The 26,982-nt window shown below is 43.9% G+C and overlaps 1 protein-coding gene across 11 annotated transcripts; it reads left to right on the forward strand.

Moving 5' to 3' along the window:
* The first annotated feature begins 5,656 nt into the window (after positions 1-5,656).
* On the forward strand, positions 5,657-25,499 carry C1S (complement C1s). Of its 11 annotated transcripts, none has more exons than XM_036252632.1 (14): positions 5,657-5,673; positions 12,299-12,364; positions 12,558-12,653; positions 16,683-16,848; positions 17,096-17,303; positions 17,762-17,939; positions 19,371-19,496; positions 19,932-20,131; positions 20,837-20,990; positions 21,348-21,463; positions 21,870-21,948; positions 22,461-22,589; positions 23,151-23,225; positions 24,220-25,497. In XM_036252632.1, the coding sequence occupies exons 4-14, from the start codon at positions 16,808-16,810 to the stop codon at positions 25,017-25,019; spliced, it is 2,106 nt and encodes a 701-aa protein (XP_036108525.1). In that variant the 5' UTR covers positions 5,657-5,673; positions 12,299-12,364; positions 12,558-12,653; positions 16,683-16,807; the 3' UTR covers positions 25,020-25,497. The 11 variants fall into 11 exon arrangements, with proteins under 11 accessions (XP_036108525.1, XP_036108530.1, XP_036108534.1 ...); XM_036252631.1 differs by lacking the exon at positions 5,657-5,673 and adding an exon at positions 10,342-10,562; XM_036252637.1 differs by lacking the exons at positions 5,657-5,673; positions 17,096-17,303 and adding an exon at positions 10,339-10,562 and having other exon boundaries at positions 24,220-25,499.
* Positions 25,500-26,982: the final 1,483 nt, after the last annotated feature.

Here is a 26,982-nt window from a genome sequence, read left to right on the forward strand (position 1 = left end):
TGGTGAGCAAGTCTATCGGTGCCATTTTTCCAACAGCATTTGCTTAGTTTGTGTGTCTGTGTCACATTTTGGTAATTCCCACAATATTTCAGACTCTCTCGGTATTATTATATTTGTTATGGTGGTCTGTGATCAGTGATCTTTGATATTAGGATTATAATTGTTTTGGGGTGCCATGAACCATGCCCATATGGAACAACGAACTTAACTGCTAAAAAAAAAAAAAATAATAAGATTCTCTCATTGTCTTTAACCTTTGGCATTTTGATGATGATGTGTGTTGGTGTGGACCTCTTTGGGTTCATCTTGTTTGGGACTCTCTGGGTTTTCTGGACTTGTATGTCTGTTTCCTTCACCAAGTTAGGGAAGTTTTCTGTCATTATTTTTTCAAATAGGTTTTCAATTTCTTATGCTCTCTTCTCCATCTGGCACCCCTGTGATGTGAATGTTGGCACGCTTGAAGTTGTCCCAGAGGCTCCTTACACTGTCCTCATTTTTTTGGATTCTTTTTTCTTTTTGCTGTTCTGATTGAGTGTTTTTTGCTCCTTATATTCCAATTCAATGGTTTGCTTCTTGGCTTTATCTACTCTACTATTATTCCCTATAAATTATTCTTTTTTTTTTTTTAATGAGAGAGAATGGAAAGGAGGGAAGAAGAGAGAGACAGAGACACCTATTGGTTGCCTTCTGCATGACCCCAACCAGGGCAGGTGACTGAACTGCAACCATGGTACGTGCCCTTGACTGGAATTGAACTGTGACTCTTTGGTTCATGGACCAATGCTCTAACCACGGGGCCACACCGGCCAGGGCTAAATTATTCCTTATTTCCTTCATTTCTTACTGGTCCTTTTTGATGTTGTTAATGTCACTAAGTTCCTTGGAGTTCTCCTTAAGTTTCTTGAAGGTCTCACTAAGTTTCTTTTTTATCATTTGGTACGTGCCCCTAGCAGGAACTGAACCTGGGGACTCTCTAGCCCGCACGCTGATGCTCCAACCACTGAGCCAAACCGAGGCTCACTAAGTTTCTTGAGCATTCTTGTAACCAGTGCTTTGAACTCTGCATCTGACTGATTGCTTATCTCCATTTTGTTTAGTTCTTTTCCTAGAGTTTTGTTTTTTTCTTTCATTTGGGACAGGTTTCTTTGTCTCCTTATTTTGGCTGCTTCCCTGTGATTGTTCCTATGTATTAGGTAATGTTGCTATGTCTCCTAGGCTTCATAGGTTGGCCTATTTTTTTTTTTTATCCTCACCCGAGGACACTTTTTTCATTTTTTGTTCAGATAGAGTGGGAGGGAGAGAGAGGAAGAGAGAGAGAAACATCGACATGAAAGGTACACATCGAGTGGCTGCCACCCACACAACCCAACTAGGGCCTGGGACAAACTGCAACCAAGATACGTGCCCTTAGTGGGAACCGAACCCTGGTCTCTCTGGACCACGGGCCGACGCTCTAACCGCTGAGCCAAACCGGCCAGGGCTATTTTTGTAGGTGTCCTGTAGGATCTAGTGGCACAGCCTTCCTGATCACCCCAGCTGGGCCCTTGAGGTGCACCCTTAGTGTGGACTGTACACCCTTCTGTTGTAATTGACTCTTGATTACTGTTGGCATGCCAATGGGAAGGATTTACTCAGGTTGATCAGCTGCAATAACTGGCTGTGCCCACTGACCACTGGCCTCTGACTACCTTGGAGGATCAGCTGTATAGGGGCCCAACACACAGAGCAAGACTTACTTCAGCAGGGTTCTGGTATCCACTGAGTCTGCTCATTGAGTGTGTTACTTGTGAAGGTGGTTGGGTGGTGGTGCTTTGATGTGGTCTGAAGCTGTCCAGTGGGTGTTGGCTCTGGGGCAAGGTTAGCAACTACCTGTGTTCTGTCCGGGGCCACCTGGCATAAGCTACAAAGTTATCTGCTGATGGTTGCTTCTTGTGCTGGGCTTGAATCTGTGCAGGAAAAGCCAAGTTGTGAACTGGGGCTGGCTGCTCCTAGTGCCAGGCCTGGGGCCACTTAAGGAGAGGTATGGGGCTTGCTGAGACCAGATGCTGCTTGTTGGAGAGAATTTAGGAAACTCTGAAGCAGGATCCAAGACAGGCCAATCCTATGGTTAAGCCACTGTAAACAGCTTGGGTGGGTCCAAAAGTTGGGTGGGGCAGGGCCTGAGGGAATCATCAGGGAGGGGCACACAGTGTGAGCCAGGTTGCTGGAGTCCCAGATATGGGTCTGCCGCCCCAGGGAAGGGCTCACCAAAGGCACAAAGGCCTCCGCCAGCACTGTCAGCCTGTCTGTCTTAGCGAAAGCTGCCTCTCCAGCCCTCATCACAAGGCCAAATAGCTCAGTTCTTCCCCATTTGTCTCTGGTGCCTTTCAAACTGCCTCCCCTTCAAGCTTAGAGGGAGCAAGTCCGAGTAAGTCCGTGTGTGGACCCTTTAAGAAGAATTGCTTCAGGCTCCGGCAGCCTCAGCCTTCCTCAGCCTCCAGTTCCTGCTAGTTTTACAGCCAGAAGTTACTGGACTCCTCTTCCTGGCCCTGGAACCCTGAGCTGGGCGCCTGGTGTGGGACAGGGTCCCCTCACTCCTCAGGGAGGACCTTCCCAGCTGAGATGTCCCTCTTGATTTTTATTTACCACATGTGGGTGTGGGACCAGCCCGTTTGCACCTCTGCCCTTCCTACCAGTCTCGCTGTGGCTTCTTCTTTAATTTTGTAGTTGTAGGACTTCCAAACAGCTCAATTTCAGGCAGTTATGAAGAATGGGTGTGCTGAAGTTTAGCTGTAATTTTGATGTGGTCGTGGGAGGAGGCAAGTATTGCATTTACCTATGCCACCATCTTGCCATCATCCTGTATATATTTCTTTTTTTTTTATCCTCACCCGAGGACATTTTTCCATTTTTTGTACAGATAGAGTGGGAGGGAGAGAGAGGAAGAGAGAGAGAGGGAAACATCGACGTGAAAGGGACACATCGAGTGGCTGCCACCCGCACGACCAACCAGGGCCGGGGACAAACTGCAACAGAGGTACGTGCCCTTAGCGGGAACCGAACCCGGGTCTCTCCGGACCGCAGGCGGACACTCTAACCGCTGAGCCAAACCGGCCAGGGCTGTATATATTTCTTATACCACACCCTTCAATCGCCCTTTTATATTAGACCCCCATTCTACTTCGGGACCTACAGAGGACAGGCAGATAATGTAAAAAAGTGAAGTGGGTCACATTTTTCTTTTTGTAATGATGTCTTCAACAGAACTGTTTTTCATAATAATCTGGAAGGAATATTCTTTTTTTTTTTTTTATCCTCACCCGAGGATATTTTTCCATTTTTTGTACAGATAGAGTGGGAGGGAGAGAGAGGAAGGGAGAGAGAGAGAAACATCGACATGAAGGGACACATCGAGCGGCTGCCACCCGCATGACCAACCAGGGCCGGGGACAAACTGCAACCGAAGTACGTGCCCCTAGCGGGAACCAAACCTGGGTCTCTCCGGACCGCAGGCCGACGCTCTAACCGCTGAGCCAAACTGGCCAGGGCTGGAAGGAATATTCTTTATTTCCATAAAGAAATATGTTCTCTCCAAATTTTCTTACTCCTGTGAACTTGTTTTATTTTTGGTTTCTCACTTTTGATAGATACAGGGCTATAAACATAGTTTCCTTATTTTTTTGAAACTTTTTTTTTCTTTATTGATCTTATTTATTTATTTATTTATTTATTTATTTATTCATTTATTTTTTGGTACGTGCCCCTAGCGGGAACCCAACCCGGGACTCTCTGGTCCACAGGCCAACGCTGCAACCGCTGAGCCAAACCGGCCAGGGCTCTTTTTGATTTTAGAGAGACAGGAAGGGAGAAGGAGAGAGAGATAGAAACATCAATGGGAGAGAACATCGATTAGCTGCCCCCTGCATGCCCCACACTGGAGATCTGGCCCATGACCTGGGCATGTGCCCTGATTGGGAATTGAACCGGTGACCTCTTGGTGCATGGGTTGATGCTCAACCACTGAGCCACAGCAGCCACGTCCTTTCTGATGATTTCACCTATGTAGCTGGAGACTGAAGGTGGTGGTTCCAGTCTGGCTCACACGTATCTGGCTCTCTCTGAGGAATGGCTTATGTGGGCATATCAATAATCTGTTTTCACAAGGAACCTCTTGGGAAAGAACTCACCCAAATGGAAGAAGACACCTGGCATGATGTATTCAGTTCAGTGACAAAATCTCAGGGTCAGAGTTGATGTGAGAATTCTCCCACACTAGACTGTGACTTCAGTGAGGCAAGGATTGTGTTCATTTTTAAAAAAATTTTTTTATTTTATTTTTTGGTATGTGCCCCTAGCGGGACCTGAACCCAGGACTCTTTGGTCCACAGGCCAATGCTCCAATCGCTGAGCCAAACAGGCCAGGGCTCTTTTTGATTTCAGAGAGAAGGAGTGAGAGATAGAAACATCAATGGGAGAGAACATCGATTAGCTGCCCCCTGCATGCCCCACACTGGAGATCTGGCCCACGACCTGGGCATGTGCCCTGATTGGGAATTGAACCGGTGACCTCTTGGTGCATGGGTTGATGCTCAACCACTGAGCCACAGCAGCTTCGTCCTTTCTGATGATTTCACCTATGTAGCTGGAGACTGAAGGTGGTGGTTCCAGTCTGGCTCACACGTATCTGGCTCTCTCTGAGGAATGGCTTATGTGGGCATATCAATAATCTGTTTTCACAAGGAACCTCTTGGGAAAGAACTCACCCAAATGAAAGAAGACACCTGGCATGATGTATTCAGTTCAGTGACAAAAATCTCAGGGTCAGAGTTGATGTGAGAATTCTCCCACACTAGACTGTGACTTCAGTGAGTCAAGGATTGTGTTCATTTTTTTTTTTTTTTGGTATGTGCCCCTAGTGGGAACTGAACCCGGGACTCTCTGGTCCACAGGCCGATGCTCCAACTTCTGAGCTAAACCGGCCAGGGCACAAGGTAGTTTTTTTTCTTTTTTAATCCTCACCTGAGGATATTTTTTTCCATTTTTTGTTCAGATAGAGAGATAGAGTGGGAGGAAGAGAGAAGAAGAGAGAGAGAGAGAGAGAGAGAGAGAGAGAGAGAGAGAGAGAGAAACATCGACGTGAAAGGGATACATCGAGTGGCTGCCACCACTAACCAGGGCCAGGGACAAACTGCAGCCAAGGTACACTCCCTTAGCGGGAACAGAACCCGGGTCTCTCTGGACCACAGGCTGATGCTCTAACCACTGAACCAAACCGGCCAGGGCAGATTGTGTTCATTTTGTTTACACTGTACATTCAGGGCTTAGCAGAGCCGAGCACATAGTAGATACTCAATAAGTATTTATTGACTGACTGACTGAATTCTTATTACTGCCCAGTGAATGTCACTCAAGTTGAATTTTGTCTCAGGGCTGATGAATTAATATCTGGATCCAGGAGGCTATCTGTAACAAAATAAAATAAAAAAAGCAGGAATTATGCCACAGAAAACTCTGTAAGACATTGCCTTGGTACTCCCAAAAAGGAATAGCCAGAAAGACGGAAGGAAGTATTTTCTTCTCTGCGTTACTTTCCTCAATTTACATTACTGTGCAATTTTAGGGCTTCAGTGTAACAGCAGGAGGTTCCTTCCAGAAGATGTTACAGTCCCCACAGTACAGTGAGGAATTTGCCAGGTAATAGACAAGAATGTTTATGAATAAGGAGCTAGAGATCTGGTGTAAATGGGTAGAGGGGATGAGCCAGGGAAATATTAATGGGACCCCATTTGTATCCACAGCTTGGGGAAACATGGGTTATATTTGGGGGGTTGTGGCAGAGATTTCTAGCTGCTCTCATCCTAACTTCCTCATTTTCTGAGCACTACCTTGCAGTTAGGTGTGACCTTGTGGTTGAGTTCTAGCCAATGGAATATGAGTACAAGTTATGTGTACCACACCTAAATTTCCACTGTGTTCTAACCAAAATATTTAAAAAATGTATTTGTTATTGCATTAGCTTACTCAATTAACACAGCTAAGACTTTTACATGTCCTGCTATTATATATATAGTCAGTCCTCTGCGGGTTCCACATCTGCGGATCAAAAATATTTTTAAAAAAAAGTCCGGCCGCTGTGGCTCAGTGGTTGAGTGTTGACCCATGCACCAAGAGATAGCCAGTTTGATTCCTGGTCAGGGCACATGCCCAGGTTGTGGGCCAAATCCCCTGTGGGGGCATGCAGGAGGTGGCCAATCGATGTTCTCTCTCATCGATGTTTCTATCTCTCTCTCCCTCTCCCTTCTTATCTCTCTAAACAATATCAATAAAGAAAAAAACATTAAAAAAAAATTCCAAAAAGGTGATTCCTAAATAATACAATGTAACAACTATTTACATAGCATTTACATTGTATTAGATATCATAAGTAATCTAGAGATGATTTAAAATAGGAATGTTAATGTAATAGGAAGTTATGTGCAAATACTATGCCATTTTATTTAAGGGACTTAAGCACCATTGGATTTTGTTATCTGCACCGGGTCCTGGAACCAATCCCCTGCTGATACCGAGGGATGACTGTACCTGTAACATGGATGTTTGGGAATGAAAATGGAGGCTTAGAGATTATTGCAGTTTTTTTTTTTTTTTTTTTTTTTTTATCCTCACCTGAGGACATTTTTCGATATTTTTGTTCAGGTAGAGTGGGAGGGAGAGAGAGAGAAAGAAAGATCGATGTGAAAGGGACACATCAAGTGGTTGCCACCCACACGACCCAACCAGGGCCAGGGACAAACTGCAACCAAGGTACGTGCCCTTAGTGGGAACCGAACCCGGGTCTCTCTGGACCACAGGCCGACGCTCTAACCGCTGAGCCAAACTGGCCAGGGCGATTATTGCAGTTTTGAAGGTACTAGTTAGTTATGAAGAAGCTGAAGTTGAAGAGATGTCTTAGGCTGACTTAGGGAACTTGGCAGGATTTTCAAAAGGAAAGGAAACATGAATACAGCTTATAGAGCTTTAGGAACGGTAGCAGGAAATGGGCTTCCTATAAAGTGATCTTAAAGTGCTCTGACTCAGACAATAAATTTCAAAAAGACCACAGCTTTTCCCGGAGAGTTGTTAAGAGAGTGAGATGGTACAAAGTGTGTATTTGAGCTCAAGACCAGAGTCTCACACCTGAGTATTTCACTGGAGAGACAGGCTACCTATTGGGTTGGGTAGTGGGGGAGTCTGCTCAGCTTCCTGTGGAAATCATGAAGCAGTGGAATTCTCTGAGGATGGGTGGACCTGGCTCAGAGATGCTTGCAGAACTCAGGAGTTATTTTTTCCAGGAAATCTCCCTGCTCTCTTCCTCCACCCAAATCTGGGATAAGAATACTTGTTGTGCATTCCTCTAACATCCCATTTTTACTGCTGTTCCAGATACCTATAATCGAATAATGAAATCACTTCAAAACTTACTGAGTTAAAACAGAAATACTCATTTTTTTTCTTATATTATTTCTCATGGTTCTGGGTGTTCACTGGGCTCAGCTATACAGTTCTCACTTGGGGATGGTGTCATGCTGTTGCAGTCAGATGGGGCTGGACTCATCACGGAAGCTTCCTCAGTCATATACCTGGTGTTGAGGTTGATACTCATTGACAGCTGCAACCTCAGCGGGCTCAGCCAGGACACCCACATGTAGCTTCTCCATGTGGCCTGGGCTTCTCCACAGCATGGCAGCTGGGTTCTGAGAGTGAGTGTGCCGTGAGAACTGGGTGGGTGCAGGATAGTCTTTTCTTTTCTTTTTTTTATCCTTACCCGGGAAATTTTTGCATCTATCTTCAGATAGAGTGGGAGGAAGAAAGGGAGAAAGAGAAGAGAGAAACATCGATGTGAGAGAGACACATCGACTGGTTGACACTCACACGACCCCAACTGGGGCTGGGGACAAACTCCAACCGAGGTACGTGGCCCTGGTGGGAACTGAACCCGGGACTCCCTGGTCTGCAGGCCGACGCTCTAACCTCTGAGCCAGACCGGCCAGGGCCAGGATAGTCTTTTCTAACCTAGCTTTGGAAGTCATGCAGAGTCACTTTCACTATATCCTCTTTTGTTACAGCAGTCACAAGCCCTCAGCCACATTCAGGGGGTGTGAACATAGGAATCAAGAATTTTGGGGCATGTTTAAAAACTACTACAACTGCTATCATAGGACTTTCACATAATTTTGTCTTCCTCTCCTACTAGAAAGTAAGCCCCCTGAGGATATTGGGAATTCTTATTTGTGTTTGGATCCCCAGCATATAGTAGGCATTCAATAGGTGTTTGTCAGATGAATGACTAATTTAGCATAGCAATATTGGAGGTTTCAATAAGCTCTCATCAGAGAAAGGATGCTTTGTTTGAGAGGAGTAAAATATTTGGAGGAACTACCTTCCACATCTAATTCTGAAGACAAAGGACAGACATTAAAGTTTTAAAAATGAAATTAGAGTTGTCATTAAGGAAGATTAATTTTTCAGTTTATAGGATAGATTTAGGGATGATGACAGAGGAGGAAGGGGAGAAGTTTGAAGGCAGTCTATCCAGATGAGATGTAATGAGGCTCTGACTTGCAGGAGTGGATGTGAAAGTCATCAAAAGATAGAATCAAGCAGTCTCAGGGAGGATTGGGGGCAGAGAAGAGGAAGAGTGAAAGATAACTAAACTTTTGAACCTGGGTGGCTGGGAAAATGGTAGGGTCATTAACAGAAAAGGGGAAGAGTAAGATCACTGTTGAAATGCTAGCCATTCAAGTCCTATTTCAAATCTCATTTTTTCCATATAACCCTTCTGATTTCTCCTTAGTCAGATGCAATATTTTTCTCCTTTTAATGCCCAAGCCCTTTGTTATTTTGTCATGTTGCTTAACTTTCTCTACCTCTTACAATGGCTCTGATCCTATCATTTTTGCAAACCACTTATCGCCTAAAATAGTGCTTTGTACTTTATAAGCCATAGTACATTTACCTTTAATTATTCAGTTTGGCATGGAGAAAAGTAGTCCCTCAAATTGGCTTTACTTTGTCACTGTCTTTGTCCATTTGGGTTGTTATAACAAACTACCACGGACTGGGTAGCTTATAAACAACAGAAATGTATTTCACGGTTCTGGACACTGGTAGTTTGAAATCAGGGTGTCAGCATGGTTAGATGTGTCAGCATGGTCAGATGAGGGCCCTCTTTCTGGTCACAAAGTTCTAGTTGTATTCTTATGTGCCAGAATGGCTCGGTGGGACCTCTTGTATAAGAGCACTAATCCCATTGATAAGAGTGCTACTCTTATGACCTAATCACTTCCCAAAGACCTCACTTTCTATTTATTTATTTATTTATTTATTTATTTATTTATTTATTTATTTATTTATTTGTGGTGCGTGCCCCTAGTGGGAACCGAACCTGGGACTCTCTGGTCCGCAGGCCGACGCCCAACCACTGAGCCAAACTGTCCAGGGCAGACCTCACTTTCTTATGCCTTACATTGGGTGTTAGGATTCTAAGGTGAATTTGGGGAGGACACTAATATTCAGACTATAGTAATTACTGTTCCTTTCCCACACTTATCTTTTTTTTTTTCCCCTCTACATTCGTGTTATTTCTTCTGTTTTTCATCAAAAAAGTAGATTAAAAAAACTATCACTCTTTAGCTTTCCTGAATAATAAATGAATGGGTATTTTGGCAAACATTGTTTATAGATAGAGTCTTTGATAATAATCTTGGTATACAGTATGTTGTAGGGGTGGAATTCTTCTTGCCCCCAATATTTCTTTATAGGACTACCTCCTGCAAGGAAGCCTGAGTTTTGCCTGTGTTACAGAGCACTAGGGAAAGTCTAGCTTTCATTTGTGAGTACCTGGTTAAGGTAGGAAGTGCTAATTGGCAAATTCCATTCTACATTAAGGGCCTAGGAGGAAATTGGAAAGTCTGACCTTGAATTCACGTGGCTTGTTCATAGGTGTGAGAGTGAAAAATTCTCAAACGATTACTGGGTGAATTTCAAGGTGATATATTTATTGATGCTTCTGAAACCAGCGATATTGGAGGACACTAGAGAGGAACAGTGGTTGTCATTGGGTGAACAGACTGCCCTAGTTAGATTCCTGATCTCTTCCCCCAGCAGCCACATTCCTGGTTGATTATAGGCTTGTCAAACCTAACAGGTTAAAGAAGAAAGACCTTGCCCTGGCCAGTTTGGCCCAGTGGTTGGAGCGTCGGCCTGCGGACCAGAGAGTCCCGGGTTCAGTTCCCACTAGGGGCACGTACAAAAAAAAAGAAGAAAGACCTTGGGAATGTTAGGGGGGAAATGTTTCTACTACCTCTGAGAGATTTGTCCTGATGGAGAGAGCTCCATGATATGACTCTTCTGGTCACGCTCCATTTTGTCACTCACTTTGCCCTGGGGAGGTGGAGTGACTTAACTGACTGGTAAATGGAAAAAAATAACTGGGCATGTCTTGCTTGGCTTGGCTCTTCTTCCTTGGGGGTGTGAGCTGTCCACAGGAAGAGTATGTTCTCTGGCAGGTTTCTCCTGGTCTACTGTTGCCTGTATCTAGAAAGGTAATTCTGTTTATTTATTTACTTTTTATTTTTTGTATTTATCTTCAGATAAAGTGGGAGGGAGAGAGAGAGAGAAACATCGATGTGAGAGAGACACAACAAGTGGCTGCTACCCGCAAAACCCCAACTGGTTCCGGGTACAAGCTGCAACCAAGGTGTGTGCCCTTAGCAGGAACCAAATCCGGGACTCTCTGGTCCACAGGCCGATGCTCTAACCGCTGAGCAAAACCTGCCAAGGCAACTTTTATTGCTATTAAAGAGAATACTTTGATCTGTATTTGCTGTTTTTGTTTTATTTCTGTTTCTCTAGAACTTGGACCGGGAAGAGGGATTCTGTTATTCACCCCCTCAGAGACCTAACATTGTGAATATGATAATTATGACTCCGTGGAACATTATTGATTATTTTCTAAAATGTCCAATCATATCATGTACATGTGTATTAGTTACATTTAATATTAACATGTAAGATTCTAATTTCTGCTTTGTATATCAGCATTATAACATCAGCTGGGTTCAGAGGACCCTGAGGGTGACAATAAGCAGCGTTGTTTTTATGAATCCCTGCAATACTGAGAAGATTATCTAACATGGCTCCTGTTCTTTCTTTTTTTTTTTATCCTCACCTGAGGACACTTTTTACATTTATCTTCAGATAGAGCAGGAGGGAGAGAGGGAGGAAGAGAGAGAGAGAAACATCGATGTGAGAGAGACACACATAGACTGGTCGCCACTTACAGGGCCCCAACCGGGGCCGGGGACAAACTGCAACCTAGGTACATGCCCTCAGCAGGAACCGAACCTGGGGCTCTCTGGTCTGCGGGCCGATGCTCTAACCGCTGAGCCAAACCATCCAGGGCGGCCCCTGCTCTTTCAAGGATATCACTTGAAATTGAACTTAAAGTCAGGTAGCTATTCCTCCAGTAAAAACAGTTTATTTGGGAAAAAAGAGAGACTTGCAGTTGGGAACATGAGGACCTGGCGAGTCATGTGCAAGTTTGCTAGAACAACAAAGAGGAAAACATTTTTTTTCCCATTGATTTTTTTATTTTTTAGAGAGAGTGGAAGGGAGGGAGAGAGAGAGCGAGCAAGAGAAAGAGAGAGTGAGAGGAACACTGATATTGAGAGAGACACATCAGTTGGTTGCCTCCCCACAGCCCGGGTCTCATCCAGGGAAACCTGCAACCCAGGTATGTGCCTTTGACCAGATCCAAGACCCTATTGGTCGGCAGGCCGATTTCTAACGCTGAGCCAAACTGGCCAGGGCTAGGACATTTTTTATAGAAAGGAAGAGAAGGCCCTGGCCGGTTTTCTAAGGGGTTAGAACATCTGCTAGTGGACCATTGAGTCATGGATTCAATTCTAGTCAAGGACACGAACCTTTCTTTGCAGTTTGTACCTGGCCCTGGTAGGGGTCATGTGGCGAGAGGCAACATTGATGTTTCTCTCTCTCCCTCTCTCTCCCTTCCATGCTATCTGAAGATAAATAGAAAAATATCCTCGATTGAGGATTAAAAAAAGAAAATAAATAAGGAAGAGAAGTTAGGAGGACTGTTATAGAGTTCTTCCTTTAGGGTGTGAGAGCTCCCCCTACAGGCCCTCCGACTTCTAATCTTGGTTGAGATTTTTTTACACACTATTAGAAGTTTTGGCTTGAGTTCTTGCTGAACTGGGAAAGGAAGTGGAGGCCCAGACATGCCATTACATGTGTGATTTGTTGTCTCCTTGAGCTTTAGAGAGAAAAGTACGATATTTCACTTGGATGGCAATATTGAAGAAGAGAAGACAAAACACACATGAAGGTAAGTGGGTCATGAATTTTTCTTGCAAGTGTTAGATTCAGCAGTAAAAGGAGGAGGAATCCTGGACAACGTGGTAAGATGCTCTCTATTTTCTTGCTGTATATTGAAGCATGCTCCCAAGCCCTTGAAAAGAATGATGCTGCTATTGCCACTGTTGGCATTTGGAGATGAAGTTTTTGTTTATTTATTAAAGGCTTGCTGAGTACCAGATATATGCTGAATGCTTAGCATACATCATCTCATTTAATCATGGTCACAACAGGCCCTGACGATGATAGCTCTGTCTGAGGTAGGTGATATTTCCATTTTACACATGATGAAGCTGGAGCTTAGAGGGGTTACGTAAACTCCTTAGGCCACATAGCTAAAAACAGTTAGTAAATAATCTGAATTTACCTTGGCTCATTTATTCAATCATTCATTTCTCAGGTACTCAGCAATTGCTCTTAGTTGTAAGCAACAGAAACCAACTCTGGTAGATTTTAGCAGAAGAGGAATTTATTAAAGGTACCCTGGCCCTGGCCGGTTTGACTCAGCTGTTGGTGCGTTGGCCTGCAGACCAGAGAGTCCCGGGTTCGGTTCCCACTAGGGGCATGAACCAAAAAAATAATAAAATTAAATAAATAAATAAAAGTACCCTGGATTGCTTACAGAAATTCCAAGAGCAGGAGAGCCAAGCACGGAAGCTTCACAGCAGGAGCAATGGCTGCTCTGCTGTCATTGCAGTGGCCATGTCCTAGGCAGTTCAGCTTGTGATATTTATTCACTGGGGCTGGATGCTGGATGCTGCTTGCGAGCACAACCTCCTCCTCCATCTTGCTGCAGTCATCACTGTCCTCAGAGATTCTATAGACCCTGATTCTTGGCATCACTCTCTCTGGATTCAAAGCCTAGGCAGATGTCTCTAATGAATGAAGTGTGAGTGCATGGGCTGTTCCAGAGCTGCTAGAGTGGTGAGGGACAGGCTTTCTGCACTTACACCTTCTCTCTTGGGTGGTGGGCTTGGAGGACGTTCAAATGCTAGGCAGCCAAAGGAACAACAGGTGATCATCTGTCCATCTATTATACGAATGACACTGCTAGTCATGGTGGGAATACAAAGATGAATCAGACTCAGAATCTGCCTGCAGAGACCTGATGGGCTCATAATTCTTTTCTTCATAACGTTTACATTTATTTGGTATCATAGTTTGCAAAGCCCTTTTACTCTGATTGTTTTATCAGACCCTTTTTGACAGCCATATAAGGTAGGCAGAACTAATATTATCTTTATTTTATAACTGAAGACACTAAGAAGTTAGGCTATGAGCCCAAAATGTCACCACTGGTGAGTGTCAGAGATGGGACTTGAACCTGTCCTCTGACTCCAGGCCCAGTGCTGAGTTAACCAGAACACAAACACCATGCTTCATGTATTTCAGGGCTCATGGTCCCCCATTCCCCATTTTAACACTTCTGAAATCAGGATGCATCATACAATCAATGGTATACCATAATTTAATTGGCAACTTAAAAAAAAATCCTCACCTGAGGATACGTTTTTATTGATTTTGGAGAGAGAGGAAGGGAGAAAGAGAGAGAGAAAAACATTGATCAGCTGTCTCCCGTACATGTCCCAACCAGGGGGCGGAGGTCAAACCCGCAACCTAGGTATATACATGACCAGTAATTGAACCCACAACCTTTTGACACTCCATCCAACTAAGCCACCTGGCCAGGGTAATTGGCAGCTTTTTTTATTCCTAGTGGTATGTAAAATAAGGGAGGATCTTCATTTGATGAAATTGTAGATTCATTGGAATGCAGTCATTAAGATAGTGGTAGAGCCCTGGCCGGTTTGGCTCAGTGGTTAGAGCATCAGCCCGCAGACCAGAGAGTCCCGGGTTCCGTTCCCGCTAAGGGCATGTACCTCAGTTGCAGTTTGTCCCTGGCCCCGGTTAGAGTCGTGTGGGTGGCGACCAGTCAATGTGTTTCTCTCACACTGATGTTTCTCTCTCTCTTCCCTCCTCTCTCCCTCCCGCTCTATCTAAAGATAAATGTGAAAGTGTCCTCGGGTGAAGATAAAAAAAAGATAGGGGTAGAAAGTGATAAGGGACATAAAGGAGATCTGGGAGATCTGGGAGAGCTGGGAGATCTGGGAGGGTTTGTGAAGATACTGTACAGGCCCTTAGTCCCTTACTTGCAATTCTAAATTCCAAAAGGCTGTGAAAACAAAGTTTGGGTTTTTTTTTGCATTTATCTTCAGATAGAGTGGGGTGGGGGGAGAGAAACATCATGTGAGAGAGACACATCAACTGGTCGCAACCCACAGGACCCCAACCGGGGCTGGGAACAAATTGCAACTGAGGTACATGCTCTTAGCTGGAACCGAACCCGGGACTCTCTGATCTGCGGGCTGACGCTTTCACCGCTGAGCCAAACCAGCCAGGGGGGCGCTCTCTCTCTCTCTCTCTCTCTCTCTAAGTTTGGCACCAGCACTCATTTGGCAGCAAAATTGAACTGATGTGAAACACGTAATTTATAATTCTAAGTAATTTATAAATATAATATATAATTATAACTAAGTTATAATTTTAGTTATTCCACTTACTGTGAAGATCAATCTGTTTAGCTGCAGAAATATTAATGTTTGATAATGGTGTGTTATCCAGGCCCCTCGAGGGGAGGGAGAGGAAAAAGTGTTACCTAATATTGAGTCCATGTACTGCACTTTCCAAAAATCTTAAAATTCTGAATTTGGAAACGTATCTGTACTCAAGGATTATGGATAAGAGACTCTGGATTATATTTGAACTGGGGCTTGATTGGTGAATATAATTTAGATGGTTGGACATAGAGGGGATTTTAGGAAGAGGAAAAAAGCATCATCCCATACCAGCTTGAGTCCAGATATGTCATTGTTTCAACCATTAAATATGCTTTAAAGGCAGAGAAGACCTACATTACTGATAACTATTTTCCCTTAATTCATGATTCATAAAGAACTGGAGGGTTGGACTTTCTGGGTTTGACTTTTCCCCCACAGTATTAACCCCCTCCTTCTCCCACAAATCACCTGACTTCCCCGAAAATTCTGTAACACACCCCTTGGCTAAAAAAGAGCATTGGGCAATCCGTGAAATTCCCCATTCCTCCTTTCTCCCTCTGTAGCCCTGGATAGAGGAATCTCAGGCCTGAGAGAAGTATGCAGTTCTTGTTTCAAAAGCAGAGGGAGCTCCAAGATCAAGGCTGAGTTACCCTTTCCCTATGTCATGGTCTCCCAGCCCCCTCTGTTTAGATCAGGGAATTTCAGACATGCACACTGGGGTAGAGAATCACATCAACAGAACCAGGACAGGGAGGCCGGCAGAGGTTCCTGCAGCCCCGTGCTTCTCTCCCTGGGAGCTGGCAGAGTCGCCCAGCATGCCCACTGGCAAGAGAAGGGACTAACCCACTTGCTCCTATCACCTTCTGAAGGTAAAACCTTGAAAACGAAGAGCAGAGCTTTGATGGAGGAAAAAAGAAAGGCAGAAAACGTCACAAACGAAGGTTTTGGGCAAAAATGGAGGGCTGGAAAGAGCAGAATAAAAAGAAGGCAAAATATAGACAACCTAATTCTCTTAGGTTGACCTCATCCATGCTCACATCACCTCATTGCCTAGCGCTGTTTTCAGGGTTTACATTTGGTAAAACTTTTCTAGGAACTGGAGGAAGATATCTTATCTTTTTAGTAAAGGGGGGAAATTAATGTGGAGAATTGAAGGAGTACCTTTCTTTTCCTTTTATGTTTCTTGTGACTCAGCTGCCCCCCTTCTCCTTCCCCACCCAACCTGTCTCAGACCACTTCTCCCAAGGTCACTGCCTTCCTCTAGTGAAAGCAGCTCATTGCTCCCTCAGTGCTCATTGGGGGCATCAACAGAAATGCATGCAATAATACACATAGTAAGAGAGCTGGTTTGAAGTGATAGGGGGGTATTGTCAAAAGAGGAGGGAGAAAATGTCCAAGATGAATGGTTACGATGGGGAAAGACTCTTGAAAACATGAGTGGAAATGGGAATATTGTTCTGTGAGGGCAGGAGCGAGATGGGTGGAGTGGGGGTGGGGATGGGGAGTGAGGGTGAGAAGGAGAGCAGAAGAGGAAGAAAACTGGGAGAAAGTACTCATTCTTTTGGAGAAAAATTAGTATAAGGTCCAGAGAAGCAATGGGAGAAGGATAAGATTTAGTTTCAGTCTAGAAAATTAGTTGAAGTAGAACCAGGGAGGGTATGAGAAAGTAGGAGTCATATGGTGATGATTGGTGACATGGCTCTGTTTAACCTGTGTGTTATTCTTATGAAGGTGACACTGAACCCAGGTGATCCTCTACCACCAAAGTAGGTGCCTGTGTTTGTTAGACAAATACAGTCAGACCCGCCACCCCTTTAGTTCCAAAGTCCAGAGGTGCTGAGAGCCAGGTCCAAGACATGTGCTGCTCACCAGGGATGAACAAATTGCCAACCATGTGGTAAGTAACCACGAGTCTACAGAGATATGTACAGACTTCATTCTCTTCATCTTCTCAAGAAGACACCTCAGATCTGAAGCCTGTATTTTGGTTTGATCTATGCTTTTTTTGCTTTATTCCAATGTAAGATTCTCCTCCACATGCTGTTGCCCTTCACCCTGTGACGAATGTTGGAGCTTTGCACTAGTCTGCTGTACCTGTGTCACACACCTCTTTATATGCTTTTTTAATTTTTTTATTTTTTCAGGTGCATTGCCCTGTTTTCCCTTTTGGCATGGGTTTATGCTGAGCCTACTATGTATGGGGAGATCCTGTCCCCTAACTATCCTCAGGCATACCCCAATGAGGTAGAGAAATCTTGGGATATAGAAGTTCCTGAAGGGTACGGGATCCATCTCTACTTCACCCATCTGGACCTAGAGCTGTCAGAGAACTGCGCATATGACTCAGTGCAGGTATATTATAATAAGCACATACAAGATAGGACTGGGGGGATCAAATGAGGAGGATGTAGGAGGGAGTATCACAGGTGTACAGTGAACTAGAGTCAAATAGTCCAAAGGTGGTATGTGTTCTACTCTCTCTGTTCCTTTTTCTCTCATGTCTGTATCAAAATATTACCCTTTCCTAGCTTCTTTTTTTTTGAATCATCACCGGAGGATATTTTTCCAGTTTTTGTTCAGATAGAGTGGGAGAGAGAGAGAGGGAGGGAGGGAGAGACATTGACATGAGAGAGACACATCCACTGGTTGCCTCCTGCATGACTCCAAACACGGCCAGGGGCAAACCACAACCGAGGTATGTACCCTTGACTGAAATCGAACCCGAGACTCATTGGTCCGCAGGCTGACACTCTAACCATTGAGCCGGACCAGCCAGGGCTTTCCTAGCTTCTTTTTGACTCTTCTCTTAGATAATGGCAGGGGACCTTGAAGAAGGGAAAGTCTGTGGACAGAGGACCAGCAAGAATCCCAACTCCCCAATCGTGGAAGAGTTCCAAGTCCCATACAATAGACTCCAGGTGATCTTTAAGTCAGACTTCTCCAATGAAGAGCGTTTCACTGGGTTTGCTGCATACTATGTTGCCGTAGGTAAGGCTTACCCTTCTCTATTGACTCATTGATCCACTTAAAAGAATAGAAGCAGAATAGACATTGAACAATGCAGTGACTAAAGATTCTGTTTATAACTCTTATGAAGCATTGACTTGACTCGGATCCCTCTATGAGTTGCTTTTATTATTATTTTATTTATTTTTTAATCCTCACCCAAGGACATTTTTCCATTTATTGTTCAGATAGAGTGGGAGGGAGGGAAGGAGGGAGGAAGAGAGAGAGAGAGAGAGAGAGAGAGAGAGAGAGAGAGGGAGAGAGAGAGAGAGAAACATCAATGTGAAAGGGACACATCGAGTGGCTGCCACCCGCATGACCCAACTAGGGCCGGGGACAAACTGCAACTGGGGTACATGCCCTTAGCGGTAACGGAACCCGGGTCTCTCTGGACCACAGGCCGACGCTCTAACTGCTGAGCCAAACCGGCCAGGGCTATGAGTTGCTTTTATGAAATTCAAGCATATCTTAGTGGTGATGACAATAATGTTAACAATAGGTAATAAACAGTAATTTATTGAGCACCATTATGAAGTGGGCACTATATTAGGAATTTTACCTATATTAATTTTTTTTTTATCCTCACCCGAAGACATTTTTGCATTTATCTTCAGATAGAGCAGGAGGGAGAGAGGGAGAAGGAGAGACAGAGAAACATAGATATAAGAGAGACTAATTGAGTGATTGCCACCTACACGACCCCAACCGAGGCTGGGGACAAACTGCAAAGGAGGTACATGCCCTTAGTGGGAAGTGAACCTGGTCTGCAGGCCGACGCTCTAACTGCTGAGCCAAACAGGCCAGGGCTACCTATATTAATTTAATCTTCACCTCAACTCTTCCAGGTAGGTATTATTATCTCCATTTAGAGAGAAGAAAAATGAGGACTAGGAAAGTGAAATAACTTGCCAGGACTCACACGAAGAATGTATGGCATTCAAACCCGTTCAGTATATGGCAAACAAACCTTCAAATTCTGTGTGCTCCTATACCTAAAATAAAGTTAGAACATCTCATAAAGCCAAACTATGGATTCGATTTGACAGAAGTGCCAACATCATACAAAATAATAAATTTACTAATTGTCCCTGCAGAAGACATATCATCATGTTTAGCTTGCAGAGTGCTTTCTTTGGAGCTGAAATGCTCTGTTTGTGAGAAAGCCCTGAAATGCTCTATAAGGGAGCTCTCTGGTGGTGAGAGCTCCCTTATAGCTGTACAATGTTAAGGCACGATTCTGGAATCACATATCAGGAGAGCGATATAGAATAATACCATCCTGAAATGTGATTTGTTGAATGTCTTTAAGTAACAGTCCTTTCTTACTTTTTCTTGCCCTTATAGTTTTGGGTTTAACCTCATTCTTCCTTCTAGGTCTTTGTCCTTGACCTCGGTCTTTCTCTACTTTTGTAGATATAAATGAGTGCTCAGACTTTGCAGATGCCCCTTGTAGCCACTTCTGCAACAACTTCATTGGTGGTTACTTCTGCTCCTGCCCCTCAGAATACTTCCTCCATGATGATATGAAAAATTGTGGAGGTAAGTTTGGCATCGAGACAGGTGCATGGTCCCTGAGATTTGGGATGCCTTGAGGATTCAGTGAGGGCTTTATCTACCCTTCCAATTTTGATTGGCTTCAGCCTTGATTTGGCATCTGTTCTTAGCTGAGGGGGGAGGGGCACAAGAGTGGAGAAAGACAAGGCTACAGAATCAAGTAAGTTAATTGGAGAAGAGAGATAGATGCCTGTGAAGAGTCTACCTGGGACTGTCATAGCTATGAAAGGCTCTATCATAAGCACTGTGATGGAAACCCAATAGGCACTAGGTATCTCTACTAATATTTATTGGATGTGTAATTGCTGCATATGGGCTCCAGTGAGGGACTGTCATTTTATAAGAGGAGTCACGGAATAGGGCAGGAGCTTCTTCGTTTGAGCCTATGTTTGATTCCCTCTTTCTCTTTTTTTCTCTTAGTCAATTGCAGTGGGGATGTATTCACTGAACTGATGGGGGAGATCACAAGCCCCAATTATCCTGATTCATACCCAGAGAACTCAAGGTGTGAATATCAGATCCTGTTGGAGCAGGGTTTCCAAGTGGTGGTGACTGTGCGGAGAGAAGATTTTGATGTGGAACCAGCTGATTCAGAGGGCAACTGCCCTGACAGTTTAGTTGTGCGTGATAGATAATTAATTCTCTTCCCAACTCACACAGAGAGATTTCTCCTTAAAAATAAATCATCTTTCCTTCTGCCCTTTCTTCCCCACCTTTTAATTTTTTATTATTTTAATTTACCCCCTTTACTTTTTAAAAAAAAAATCCTCACTGGAGGATATTTTTTCATTTATCTTCAGGTAAAGTGGGAGGGAGGGAGGGAGGGAGAGAGGAAGAAACATTGATGTGAGAGAGACACATTGATTGGTTGCCTCCTGCACAACCTGGACCAGGGCCAGGGACTGAACTGTAACCGAGATATGTGCCCTTGACAGGAATCAAACCCGAGACCCTTTGGTCTGCAGGCTGACTCTCTAACCACCGGGAAACCCGGCCAGGGCTACCTCCCTTACTTTTATCCTCTTCATTTTACCTCTTTCTTTCCTTTTTAAAAAAATATTTTTTCTTTATTGATTTTAGAGAGGAAGGGAGAGGGAGAGAGAGAGATAGAAACATCCATGAGAGAGAACATTGATTGGCCGCTTCCTGCATGCCCCACACTGGAGATTGGGCCCACAACCTGGGCATGTGTCCTGAATGGGAATCGAACTGGCGACCTCTTGGTGAATGGGTTGATGCTCAACCAGTGAGCCACACTGGCTGGACTTGACCTCTTTCTTTCAGTTCTTCCTCTCTTCTGATTTAATCATTTTGTGTCCTTTCAGTTTGTTACAAGAGACCAGCAATTTGGTCCTTACTGTGGAAATGGATTCCCTGGGCCACTAACTATTGAAACCAAGAGTAATGCTCTTAATATCATCTTCCAAACTGACCAAACAGGGCAAAAGAAGGGCTGGAAACTTCGCTATCATGGAGATCGTGAGTAATCTGGAAGTTATTCTTTCGCGGTTGTGACCAAGTCCCTGGACAATGTAAAATCAATGTAGATTGTTGTATGGAGGAGTATCCTGATTACTCCCCTTCCTCAACAAGATCTAAACCTGTCAGTGGTCGCTAGAAATGCCTCGACATCTAGGAATACGTCAACTGGACCTGTGAATGCAGACAACTTGGGGGTGGCTAGTTAGTAATGTCATTATTTTAGACATCCACATTTTGCAGTGTGAGGAATGAGGTTTGAGTCTGACTGAATGATTTTATAAAGTGTGAGAGTGATGTAAATGGAACAGAGATTATCCAACTATTTGGCTAATTATTTTCTCTGTCCTTTCCAAGCAATCCCCTGTCCTCAAGAAGTCTCTGCTAATTCTGTTTGGGAGCCTCAGAAGGAAAAATATGTGTTCAGAGATGTGGTGAAGATAGTCTGTCTGGAGGGGTTTGAAGTTGTACAGGTAAAGTACTGTAAAGGGCTTCTTCCTGATCCCTAGGTGAGGATGAGCATAATGGAATTATCCAATTGTTTGCAGAATGTTTTTGTTTGAGCAAGGTATAACATTTTTGTCCATAAACAGAACAGCTCAGAATCTTTAGTCCGTCTTTGTAAGTCATGGAGCTCCTTGGCCAGGCTGGTATTATCTCTATGCCCACAGTCCTCCTGGGGAAAGGGAGATGATGTGATGGGGTGAATTTGTCTTTTAGTATCAACACCTGGGTGCTTTGTGTTATTTTGCTAAGATATCCCCAAGATTTTTGTGGTGAGGATTTCTCTGTGATCCAAGGCCAGAGATTGATTCCATTTTAATTTTATTTCTCCGTATCCCTCCTTATAAATTAACGGTGATGTCTATCATGCTCTAGGGAAGTGGTAGCTCGACATATTTCTACTCTACTTGTCAAAGCAATGGGAAGTGGAGTAATTCCAAACTGGATTGTCAACGTATGTATCTCTTTAAAATGGGACTTTTTTTTTTTTTCCTCCCAAAGAGAATCAAAAGATCAGCACATCAAGATTCAAATGTATGATTTCCCTTTAGGCTTGTGAGAGTGGGTTGGGTTTTTGAAGGGAAGCCAGTCATGGAGTACCAGCCCTGATCTGGTCCCAGGCCAGCCTGGCAGATCTCTTTCAAGAAAAGAGACTGTGGGATTGGTAGAGTTGATAGCACCATATGGTCCATTCCTGGCTTTTGCAGAGGCTTCTACCAACCACTGAGAACTAGATTCTTCCTTGTAGCTTTTAAGGGGCTATCTAATTGGCAGGAGTGAGTAATGCCAGTTGGAGAGCATGGCTATAGAGAGGCTGGTGTGAGAGTCATTTCAGGTGTATTTATGGATATGGTAGTGGGGAAGAATGAGGGCCATGGCTGGGAGGATGGAACTGGCCTAATAACTGATGACTTTTTGGGAAGAAGTGGCTATCCTGGCCATCACTCTCCTGCCTTCCTTTTATAGCTGTGGACTGTGGCTCTCCTGAACCCATTCAGCATGGTAAAATTGAAGAACCAGAAGATACTTTATTTGGTTCTATGGCTCGCTACACTTGTGAGGAACCATATTACTACCTGCAAAGTGAAGAAAGTGGTAGGTTTCTTTGACTAGAGAAAAGAGAGAGAAAGGGTGAGAGTGTGGGTGGATGAATAGCACAATTTTTGGAGTTGAAGAAGTTTGGAGAGAAATGAAGGAAATTAGATGGACTCTGTTCATCTTTTTGGCTTATTCTAAAGATAAAGATATAGTTTTCATGTGGGGCAGGGTAGGTTCCATAGGGTCATTCATAGTGAATCATAGAGGTCACTTAACTTAGTTTCACAATTAGGCAGGAATTTCTCCTACAATATCCATTTTCATTGCTTTTTATTAAATTAATTAATTAATTTTCTTTTTCCTCCTGAAGCACTTTCCCAGTCTCTACCATAATGCTCTTCTTTCTGCTTTGGAGACTGTCGTCTCATCTTCCTATTCCCCCTAGGCATGATAGAGGTCAGAGAAATTGTTTGGAAGATGTTCTCAAGATTCTTTCTAATTTATTTGGTCTAATCTCCTCCTCAAATCCCAGAGGAGTGGAGGCTCTGAATGAAAGGGGGGAATAGAAGATAGAAGAATGGGTGGTAAGTGTGTCCTATGTCCCTTGTGCTATTCCAGGGGAGTATCGCTGCGCTGGAAATGGGAGCTGGGTGAATGAGTTGCTGGGCACAGAGCTGCCAACGTGTATTCCAGGTAATCAGGGCTCAGGCTTGGGTAGAAACCATAGCCATCGGTGCATGTGTGTGGGGTCACCTTCTGAAAGTAGCTGTAATCCTCCAGGGAAAGGATTTAACAATCTGGACCCACCAGAGTCTAGCTCAGTGAGGTGGAGACAATAAAAGAAATGAAGGGTTGCAGACAGATCAGAGTTGAGTAGAGGAAGGCTCTCAGGCAAAGCCAAGATGATAATGATCCTGGTAGTAACAACAGTGTTACTGAAAGATATGGACTTAATTACATTTATTATCTCATTTAAGTCCTTGAACAAACCTCTGAGGTGGGTATTATTAATCCCATGTTACAGATGAATGAATTAAGTGCAAATTCACAAAGTTAGTGAGGAGCAGGGGTAGGCTTTGAATCCAGGTCTGAGTCCTGTTATGCTTAACTTAGAGTCCATTCAGGCTGACTAGTGAGGGATTTAGGTAAGCCAACTTTATCTGAAATAAAATTCATTTTTAGTTATACTGGGTAATGGCAAAGTAATCAAACCTAGAAATAGTCAGTGGGAATGAGATGAAAGAAGAGAACCCCCTCTCTGCCCTACTTGCATGGATCTCTAGGACTTCAGTAAAGAAGGTGATAAGTGTTTGACTCGGGCGTCAGATGAAGGTAGAATGCTTGTCTCCCCCATTACTTGTATGAGGAAAGAGTTTCCCAGCCTGGATCCCAGATGGGCACTGTCTGCTGAGCCTGGGGTGACATCTATGGGGTGGTGAGTCAAGCTGTCCATAGTGTAAAGCAGTAGTAGTTTATACACTACCTTGGTTTACCCAGTCTCTCCCATAGCCTGCTGGTAGAATTGGCAACACGGAATGTTTGGTCCTTAGGTACGTTCAGAGTGAGTCAGGTACTGAGGTGGTTGAGAAATCTGAAGCCAGACAGGTTTTTAAATGATTAGAGGACTTGTAGGAGGCCAATAATCTATTTCCTGCTCTCTCCCCACCTTGTTCTTGTTCCTTCTTAGCCTGTGGCATTCCCAGTGAGCCCTTCATAGAAAAACAGAGGATATTTGGAGGATCTCTTGCAGAGATTCAAAGTTTCCCCTGGCAAGTCTACTTTTCAAGCCCACGGGCTGGTGGGGCTCTCATTGATGAGTACTGGGTGCTGACAGCTGCCCACGTCGTGGAGAAAAACCTGAACCCAGTAATGTATGTTGGATCTTCCTTAGTGACTCAAAATCATCTGAAAAATGGCCAGATGCTCACTGCTGAGCGTGTGATTATTCATCCGGGTTGGAATTTCCTGGAGAACCCAGAGACACGGACAAACTTTGACAATGACATTGCGCTGATACAGCTTAAAGACCCAGTGAAAATGGGACCCACTGTCTCCCTTATCTGCCTACCAGGCAGCTCTTCAGAATACGACCCCTCAGTGGGAGACCTGGGATTGATCTCAGGCTGGGGCAGAACAAACCAAAGAGATAATGTTGTAAAACTTAGAGGGGCAAAGTTACCCATTGCTTCTTTATCAAAGTGCCAGGAGGTGAAGGTAAAAAATCCACAATTGAATATAAATGCTTATGTTTTTACTGATAACATGATCTGTGCTGGAGGAGAGAGAGGTGTTGATAGCTGTGATGGGGACAGTGGTGGGGCCCTTGCTATACAACACCCCAATCAAGAGAAACCCAAATTCTATGTAGCTGGCTTGGTGTCCTGGGGTCCCGAATGTGGGACCTATGGGATCTACACACGAGTGAAAAACTACATTGACTGGATAATGAAGACTATGCAGGAAAATAGTGCCCCTAGTATGAACTAATCCACACGTATTCCACCAGCCCCTCCAAGGGCTTGGACCAATCTGTTGCTTTCTGTTCCTCACAATATTCCCATTATTTCACCATGACTGAGAGAAGACCTAGAACTATGATTTAAATAGAACTTGGGTATAGGCATACACGGCTGGAGGTAGTGTTTAATCATGACATTGTGTTGGTCATTTAGTGTGGTCTAAATCTGTGGATAACAACATGGGAAGGGGACTGCTCTCTTGCACTATTCCACAGGGAGTCCCCTTTCCTGATGATTGTCTGGTGTTCCATTTCTGACTCTGAAATTTATTACTGGGCATATCCTTGATGTTTTGCTTCCCCTTTATCTGTTCAAAGTTCCACTTCCTTTATCATTCTCAATGTCTACTATCTAGTTGTAATAAAGCAGGTTTATAACCCAGTCCTGGCTGACTTACCTTATTCCACATCAAGACCTCAGCACACAGAAGGAGAGTGTGATGAGAGGGCTGTTGTGTCATGGAATTAACATACATACATACATATACATATACACATACATGCACACACATATGTGTGTGTGTGTATATATATATGTATATATATATATATTTCTAGCACCTAATATTTAAATGGCATGGAAATGGGGAATTCAGCTTTTCTCTTTTCTTCCAGTTGAAATGTACTGAATATTATGGATTAGCACAAACATCATCAATACAAGGTACCATATTCTGGTTTTGAAACTCATTACACATACCTGACCTCATCAAGAAGTCCACATAACAGTTAGAATTCGCTGTTTAAGTATAAACATTTGACATATAAATTGTTTCAATGTTACCTGAACATTAATTTTCCTTTAATACTCATTTGTATAATACAATATTATGACTTAATAAAAAAGAAAAAAAGAAATCAGCATGTTCTTTTCTGCTTTCCTGGTGGTTTCGGTCAATTAATCAGTCAAGCAAAAATGTTATCTCTGGCCCTGGCCGGTTTGGCTCAGCGGTTAGAGTGTCAGCCTGCGGACCAGAGAGTCCCGGGTTCAGTTCCTGCTAAGGGCATGCACCTTGGTTGCAGTTTGTCCCCGGCCCCAGTTGGGGTCGTGTGGGTGGCAACCACTCCATGTGTCTCTCTCATGTCGATGTTTCTCTCTCTCTGTTCCCATTTCTCTCCTTCCCACTCTATCTGAACAAAAAATGGAAAAATGTCCTCGGGTGAGGATAAAAATAAAAGTTATCTCTGGATTGAACTCTATATCAAGAAATTACAGCCAAGTCCCTGTAAGGATAAACCCAAAACTCTCCCTTCTATTTTTTTCAAGGGAATGGGGAAAAAAAAATCCCACAAAACTCCTGCCCTCAAAATGATTAGTGATGAAAAATAACAGAATAGAGACTAGTCTTTTATTTTTTATTTTTTTTATCCTCATCCGAGAACATTTTGCATTTATCTTCAGATAGAGCAGGAAGGAGAGAGGGAGGAAGAGAGAGAGAAACATCGATGTGAGAGAGACACATCAACTGGCTGCCTCCCACACAACCCCATGGGGACGGGAACAAATTGCAACCGAGGTACGTACCCTTAGTGGGAACCAAACCCAGAACTCTCTGGTCGACGGGTGACACTCTAACCGCTGAGTCAAACCGGCCAGGGAGAGAGAGAAACATAGACGTGAGAGAGACACATGAATTGGTTGCCTCCCGCATGACCCCGACCGAACTGCAACCAAGGTATGTACTCTTGACCAGAAACGAACCGGAGACTCTTTGGTCTGCAGGCTAACCCTCATACTGCTGAGCCAAACTGGCCAGGGCCATTTACATTATTTCTTAACTGTATTAAGTTGAATGCCCTTCCCCCACCTGCCTGTCATTACATGCGCAATGGAATTGACGTTGTACCCTGTACTGCAGTATTTTGGGTGGGAGGAGGGGAATTTCTCTAGCAAAAAAAAGAATTGGCCCTGGCCAGTTTGGCTCAGTGCTT

This window comes from Molossus molossus, unplaced genomic scaffold (genome assembly GCF_014108415.1).
Source record: "Molossus molossus isolate mMolMol1 unplaced genomic scaffold, mMolMol1.p scaffold_m16_p_10, whole genome shotgun sequence".
NCBI classification, from domain to species: Eukaryota; Metazoa; Chordata; class Mammalia; order Chiroptera; family Molossidae; genus Molossus; species Molossus molossus.